General features: G+C 34.6%; 1 protein-coding gene across 1 annotated transcript; it reads left to right on the forward strand.

The window, feature by feature from the left end:
• Positions 1-4302: 4302 nt before the first annotated feature.
• Positions 4303-8522, forward strand: LOC128225648 (CUB and sushi domain-containing protein 3-like). The gene is made up of 4 exons (XM_052935560.1): positions 4303-4891; positions 5363-5568; positions 6558-6952; positions 8324-8522. Exons 1-4 carry the CDS (start codon positions 4303-4305, stop codon positions 8514-8516), a joined length of 1383 nt encoding a protein of 460 aa, XP_052791520.1. The 3' UTR covers positions 8517-8522.
• The last annotated feature ends 211 nt before the right edge of the window (positions 8523-8733 follow it).

An 8733-nucleotide genomic window follows, 5' to 3' on the forward strand; every position in this document is an offset into this window, starting at 1 on the left:
CTTACATACTGTGCATATATAACATCAATGAAATTGACTATAAAACATGTTTACATGTATAAACTACACTTTTTTTAAAGATACATTGAAAATCACTCAGCAAGACATTTGTTAAGCTTCAAGGGTATGTTAAAGCAAAAGTGAATGCAGAACACTAAACTGAACAATATTAAATTGAAAAAAAAGAGAAGGCAATTTTACGCATTAAAATACAAAAAATTGCACTGTATTAAAACAATACATACTATTTTCTAAACATTGTTTCAGTTATTTCAATATTGGAAAATGCCAATAAAGTGAAATAATTACCAATTTTGTAAATAAGGAAGTAACATTTTATGAAGACATTTGAGCTTTAACTTTGTGAAAGCAATTCCTGAAAAACTAAAAACCAAACTAGACCTAGATTTGAGTTTTAATAATCTTTACCATGGTGGGTCCTAGTTGTGTGTAACCCGATCCATGCTAAGTTCGGATATTTTCGGACCGGGATATTTACCATGGGATGTTCACCAAATCCATTTCAAATTCAAATCTTGCAGCAAATTACCACATCAGTACATAAAAATCACATAACAAAATAATAAATCTAGCATGTGACTTAACTTTATGTACCAATGATAGTAACAGAGAAATCCATAATTATGTATCGGATATTTTCATCTTCTTCTAACTCCGCCATTTTGTGTAAACACGAGTTCACAGGGCATCTGTACTTCATGCTTGTTTATTTTTCATTTTAAAGAGTATTCCTTGGTTACAACAACAAATCTCATTTATAGTGAAATATCAAGTTCATTACAAATTGAAATGGACTTATTCAAAATAGTTTTCCGTGTTATTTTATCTAAATGTTTTGCACACAACTCATGGCATTAGTATTAAAATGTCATTGAGGCATGTGTTCAACTCTTTCATTGTTTTTACTCTACTATTAACCCAAACATGAATAAACATGTAATCTAGAATAAACACAAGCTTTACATTGACTCAATAACAAGTATTTCCAAACCATTTTGTGATTTCAAATCCATAAACACCATCGACCGAACTTGTGAAACTAGGTAACCGGTGTCAACTTAGAAATTTTACTTTCGATTTCACCACTCACACTTAGTGCACTGTTATTTGATATTTAACCATAAAATGTTATAAAATGTTTTTCTCACACATAATTTACAGATATTTGTGTCTACTGATTCGATGGCAGCCGCTGACAATTTTATTTTTTATCTATTAACAACAATATTTTCATGACCTAAAATGGCGGGGAATAACAACAATCACGTGACAGTTATTGTTTGTGTCGGCTGTTAAATTTGCCAATGTTTATTGCCATTGTTATTTTAACAACTCCTGCATATTTTAATTAATTATTTCATACAAAGAATGACTGCTATCGTCAATTCCGCCATTGCCATCGGCGCTGCCATAACAGTTGACTGGCTCACATGCTATCACTATAAATTGGCAAATACGGCCACGGAACAACAAACCAGTCGAGATCTACTGCATTCGTACTCTTATCTGTGCGTTTTTTTCTTTCGTTTCGCACCAAAATCAATACGGTCGGTAAAATAATTTTGAAAAAATAGTGAAATTCATTTTTTTTATTTTTTTGTACTTTTCGGAAAATTAGACCCGCCGGTTTTGTAAACCAATTTATATAAAAGTAGTGGCCTAACAATAGGTTTCTTTCTTGTTAGTGGTCCATTGTTTTTGACAACCAGGATATATATGCAAAATATATATGCACTTTTTGAAGAAGATTTATCTTAAGTTATTATTATTATTAGATTATTATTTTACATGCTCATTTACACAATTTGAGAGTATGGTTATGACAATGTGTGATAAATGTTTTATAGGGGATTTTTATGTGTTGAAAAACTTCAAATACATGCTTTACCATGTTTGTTTAACCAAAACTTACGGTCTCATAGATGTCACATGTGGCCACGACTTACAAACGCGTTCGCATGACTGTAGCACCTTCACTATTAAACCGCGTCCTTTACACTAAGCCGTTCTATCGTATTGTGCAATCAACCAATTATAAAGTCAAAACAACCACGTCCGATAATACAAGTTTGATTATTAGCAATTATTTATTTCATCGTTCTAAATAATTTGTTCTATTAAACAAGAGCAAAACTGACTCTCAGATCTTAACCAGGTATATTATCAGAATCCTAACCAGAAGCGGACTACCCAAGAACTCTCCTCTTAAGCTCCTGATAAGTGTTTTTATATTTCGCAATTGTTCAAAATTGCAGTTGACCATTCAGAAGTGTTTCCTAATTTTCCTTAATAGTTTAACGATATCAGGTGATACATTTGACCTCACGTGACCATACTCAAAGTATCTTACTGGCTATCTCCACAAAAAGGTGCTTGTCAATCAATATATCTAGTGACGTCAAAATGGACTAGACCAAATCCCTTTGATAGGATTTTAGTAAACAAGGTAATTAAGCCATCTCTGGACAGTCATTAAATTAGCCATTAGCGGTTTACCTTGGCCGTTACTGATTGATCTTCGACGGCACAAAGTAATATATGAGTTTATCAGAAAGCAGATCATTTGATTATAGCCTTAACATATGATAAAGAGATTAACTGTTCCATTTTTTCTTAGGATACCTAACTGACACCTGCCGGTAACGGTAATGAAGCTCAAATGAAAATAACGCTATGGCATTTTGACCACTCAGTAGCTAAAGAAACGAGTAATGACCTTAGCAGATTGGCGAGGGTCATTGTGTTACATGACTTAGTGTGTCGTGGCCACGACTTACTTACTCGTTCCCTCAACTTAGAATGTCGAGGCCACGGCAAGTTTTAAAATTGTTATGTGTAACCATGTCATTTAGAAAAATACAGAACACATACAACCTCTATGTCACCATAAAAACGTGTGTTAATTTCCGGTAACATTTTTTTTTATTTAAAATATTTGCACTATTCACTATATCTATATAGTGAACATTGTAAATTTAGGTTGTCGCGTGCTGTACTCCAAGAAAAGTTAAAATAATTCCCATATTATTATTATGTACGCAGTATTTTTATGCAACAGAAATGTAAAATTCTGTAATTTCTCAGATGCCCGATTGCTTTAAGTTTGGTCTAGATCAATGTCCCTACCTGCGTCAGTTAAACGTATGATCATAGGGGAAGATCCAGAATCTGACGTTAGAGGGGCGTGCGATGGGCATAACCTTACTCCTATATGGAAATGTTAACAATTTGTGGTCCGAAATGATGAATTTTGAGCGTATGAAGTACAATGCGATATACGTTTGTTTTAATAGCTGCAGTTTACCGATTGCTTTACCTTTTTCGTAAGAATTGAAACAGCATTTGTTATTTATTTTATAAAACGCTTAGAAGAGTCGAAACACAAGCAATGACACCTTTCCGCATTTTTTGGAAACTATTTTTGAACCGTTTGTACAAATAACCGAAACATTAAAGCGAAATACTGATTGTGACCCATCAATTATATAAATTCATATCACCCAATCATTTAAGCTAGTATTGGTGATAACAGGAACTCGTAAACATGGTGTTTGTCAAGACATCAAAATTGTAAATAACGTTTAATGCTCTAACCCCAAGACTTTAAGAACTCACCCGATTCAAACGTTGTTTTGAAGATCGATAGAAATTATGGTGCTATATGACGAAAAATGTTTCTTGAAAAACTTAATTTGTTTTAAACAGCAGATTTTTCAAGATTTTTATAGGTATACAGCGTTTTCAACTCAAAATATTATACATGACTTTTTCAGAGAATAACTAATTAATTATCGGTATTTTAATGCAAAGTCGTGGATTGATGTTGATAAACATCTCTATGAAATCAGGGATTTAAAGAGTTTCAAAATTCTCTCATTTCATCAAACATAGACGAATCGCAATATGTAAATATAGCTTATTGATGCAGCACAATATTACATGTAGTTGAAAGACTGTTCATTAGTTGGGGGGGGGGGGTCACTATCGGAGCGCATCGAAATATAACCCGGATTAAAGCGTCATTTACATATTGCCGTTATTTTTTTCTTCAGATTTTATATCTTCTGATGAAGGCGTTACGCCGAAACGTTTAAGATAATAAACTTTACGTGTTTGTGTGGTTTATATTATTCATATTCTTCAGACTGTGGAAATATCACAGCTCCAGCGAATGGTTCAGTGCGATTACAATCTACAAGTTTTGAGTCCGTTGCCACTTTAAGCTGCAATCCAGGTTATATCATAAATGGACCAAATACAACTCGATGTAAGAGTACAGGGATGTGGTCACGAAACAATACATTTTGTGAACCGACGGATTGTGGAAATATCACCGGACCAATTAACGGTAACGTCAACTTGACCTGCACAAAGTTTCAGTCCGTGGCCACGTTTAGCTGCAATCAAGGTTATACTTTGCGAGGACAAAATTCAACGCAATGCCAGAGTAACGGCACGTGGTCCAATACCCTAACTTCGTGTCAACTTGAGGACTGTGGGAATATCACCGGACCATTTAACGGTGACGTCAACTTAACTTCCACAAGGTTTCAGTCCGTGGCCACGTTCAGCTGCAATCCAGGTTATAAATTGCACGGAGGCAATTCAACACAATGTCAACGTAACGGCACGTGGTTGTACACCTTGACATCTTGTCAACCCGAGGACTGTGGAAACATCGCCGCACCAATTTACGGTAACGTCCACTTGACCACCACTAAGTTTCCGTCCATTGCCACGTTCAGCTGCAATCCAGGTTATAATTTGCACGGAGACAATTCAACACGATGCCAAAGTAACGGTACGTGGTCAAATATCCAAACATTCTGTCAACCTAAGGACTGCGGAAACATCACCGCACCAATTAAAGGTAACGTCAATTTGACTTCAACAAAGTTTCATTCTGTGGCCACGTTTAGCTGCAATCCAGGTTATAATTTGCATGGAGAAAATTCAACGCAATGTCAGAGTAATGGCAAGTGGTCCAATACCCTAACTTCGTGTCAACCTAAGGGCTGTGGAAATATTTCGGCACCTATTAACGGTCACGTAAACGTCACCTCTTCAAAGTTTCAGTCCGTTGCTACCTTTAGTTGCGATTACGGATATAAACTATTCGGTGAAAACAGGACAACGTGTATGCAAAATGGAATTTGGAAAACTGTTACTGTTGTGTGTACACAAAGACCTGGTAAGTTATAACTTGCGGCGTGCTTTTTGTATAGTATGTTTTTAGCATATCCATTTTCCTAACTCAAGAGTAACGAAATCTTAGAGTAAAGATTAAAATATATATATACATTTTTTATATGTTTAAAATGATGATTTTATATTCTTCTAGACACTGTCAATTTGAACATTGCTATCGACGCAACTTGCACGAGTGCTGGATGGAACGTGTTGATTAACATGTCAGCCCTGAAGATATTTTACCCAACAGTTAAATCAACTGATGTTTTTCTCGGTGATCCGTCATGTAAAGGAAAAAGTGTCGATAACAAGTTATTGTTTAGACAGGGTTTCAATGAATGCAATACTGTGGGAAAGGTAAGGGATATACAATTTGTAAATTCTAGACGTGTTCCACATGGCTAGATATATAAAATGACATAGATGAAGTGTTTGTTTTTGTTTTTGTTGTTTTGGATGATGTGTGTATATTAGGCCTTGAATCGTGTGCCTCTAACCCAAGTCGTTCCTTACTATTTTGCTTCTGGGCTTGTCTTTGTAGTTTCGTTTTAATTGTTGTTTTGGTTTGAAACACGAGGAAGACTTCTTAGAGGGACCAAACTGCTTTGATTAAACAGTTTCATTGTTGGCACAAAAACCGTATGAAATTTTACTTTTGCTCGTAAGTTATCACTATTAAATGCATTTATCTTGCCTGGTGAATAGAATATGCCATTTTACTATTTTTAATTTTCGGGATCCTTTTTTAATAAATTGAGTCGTCTGCATTTCTACGAGTACTCAAAATATCCAATCTAATGAAATGTTGTCCTCGGGAACTTAATATATGTGAAAAACTGCACAATTAAAAGTGGCATTTTCTACCTAAACGCATAAAGAGTATAGACGTAGAAGAGCTCGAAAGACAGTTCGACCGGAAAACCTCACAGAGACTATCAGACTGAGCTAGTTGTGGGTATATTTATGCATGTAAGACTTATCGAAAGTGTTTTTCATCAAACATGCAGGGACGGGTTTACTTATAGAAACTTCGAACTATCTGCATCTCTCCATATAAAAAATATTTAAGACCACTTGTAAGAAACCAATGAAAGGTAAATTAAGGTAAAAATGAAACAAGTATCCTGTTTCGAAATGCAAGGCCTACACGACGCTAAACTTTTAAACAAAACAAGAACAAAAAACAACTATAAATGCGTAGAATGTTCTTTGTTATGTTGGGGTTGCCGCCATGAAACGGTTTGAGAAGAATATTGTTTAACTGGGGGAAACGCTAGTGTTTGGGTACCCTGCCTCACGCTTGTCACACCATTCAACGACACAGTTTGTATGTTCCTTAATTTCAGACGGAACCAGATAATATAGTGTACACAAACGACTTGATATATGCCATATTTGATACAAACAATCCGTTTGTAATACGACAACACGTATTTACTTTAACTGTTGAGTGCGACGTAAAGCGGACGGAAGCAGCCTCATCGCATGTGCATCATGAAACAATTCACCAGCATGTCAACTTCACAATACACAACAATATCAGCATGGCGTTTTATAAAGATGCAAACTTCAGGGAGCCTATTTCTGGTAACCCACTACATGCCCATGTTGGTGACCAGGTCTATGCTAAGGTGTACACCACTGTACCGGATTGGAACATTAAACTGCGTTTGCACACTTGCTACATCAAACCTCCAAAGACCTCAGATTCGTCTATGGACTATTTCCTCATAAAAGATGGGTGAGTAAATTATGTCCAATGAACCAATGGCACGCCTAAATTATCGAAACATCAGTTCTTAAACTTTACTTAACTTACAAAATACACAAAGTATTATTCCTTAGATTATCGTGATTCTTAAAAAAACTTATTTATTTTAAAGTCTCAGAATCTTTTCAAAATTATAACATAACACAACTTATATAAATAAAAGCTTGCTCTTGTTCTGTGGGATTAAAACCTGTTCGAGGAATGCGTGCATGCTACTGTTCTAAAATATCTAAAATATCTAAGTTATTATGTATTCTGTCTTAAAAAAAGAACTCGCTATGTTCTTGTCAAATGTATGTAGGAGGGCCATGCAAAAATACGCCGACTTTCTAAATTAGTTATTAAATGTTTGACGCCGTAGCAAACTATTTGGTGATTTTATAAATTGAACAGATACTGCCAGAAAAATAATCATTGACATTTAGGTATTTTGATAATTATTTTAACAATAATAGGCTATAAAATATAGACTGGTATACAATGGGGTTGTATGTAAATGTTTTAGAGATTGAACATATATACATTCGAAGAATGCTATCAAACTTTGTGACTGAAAGATATAATGTATTTTTGGTAAGATATTAAAGATAAAAAACCAATATGCACCACACTTTCTGAGAATCAAGTTTTTATTACTGAAGTGAGAAGTAGAATTTGATTTGATTTTTTTCGTAATCTTATTTCAGTAAACATTTCAGTTTTAAAGTGCTGATTGAAATTTGGCACACTTATTGAGAAGATTCTGTCAATATCAGTAATATGTATAACTATAATTATTATACCTCATTTTTGTCTACAATGGTAAAATCATTACCCGAAAAAGAGACATTTTGACTATCAGAAACATTTTCAACCTTTTTGACACGTGACCGAGCGAAAATTCACTGTCTGGTCATATGACGGCAGTGACATTTTGAATGTCATATAAGGGCATATAACTGCTTCAATATTCTAGCTAAATCACGACGTGATTGTCTCCCTTATACACATTTAACAGTGACGTCACTATTCAATGTGTACACAAAACATCGGAAAACTGTTTTGAAGGAATTTTAGCATAATTAACAGTGAACTTTTGCTCTAGATATAACTACTTTATAATGTTATATTTTGTTTTCCTTGTTAAACTTGTTTAATTAAATTCATTTTAAAACTATTTTATGTAGTTTATTTTGATTGGTATGATAAAATAACGCGTCGGATGACATTCCGCTCTCGGGTTGACAATATCATTGTCACACCTGCTGCCATATGATATTTATATACTATTACCTCTATCAAATATTTGATTTGACAGTGTCTACGTATTTTAATGACCCTCGTTTGTGTCTTTAATTACAGATGTGAGACGGACACCAACACACACATTATCTCCCAATCAGCCCACGAAACGACATTTGTGTTCCAGGACTTTGAATATTCAACTAACCGCGAGGGACTTGACATTCTTTGCAATGCTACATTTTGCGAAACTACTGACTATTCGCCCAAGTGTACTCAAAGATGCCATTCCAACCCAATAGTTATTGGGTGATCTTCTGGGGATTGCTTTTCTCCACTGAACTCGCGATGAACACTCTGAAAACAAACAAACTGATGTATCTTTATAAATTCAAATATTGTTTCATTAAATTAAATATTGTAAACATAAGACTTTTCGAATATGTTGGAAATAATTGGATGAAGAAAGAATCTGTGATTGTACATGCATGCCTTAGTACGATATGTCTAATTTTTTTTAAATAAATGTT

Source organism: Mya arenaria, chromosome 3 (genome assembly GCF_026914265.1).
Source record: "Mya arenaria isolate MELC-2E11 chromosome 3, ASM2691426v1".
Taxonomy (NCBI): Eukaryota; Metazoa; Mollusca; class Bivalvia; order Myida; family Myidae; genus Mya; species Mya arenaria.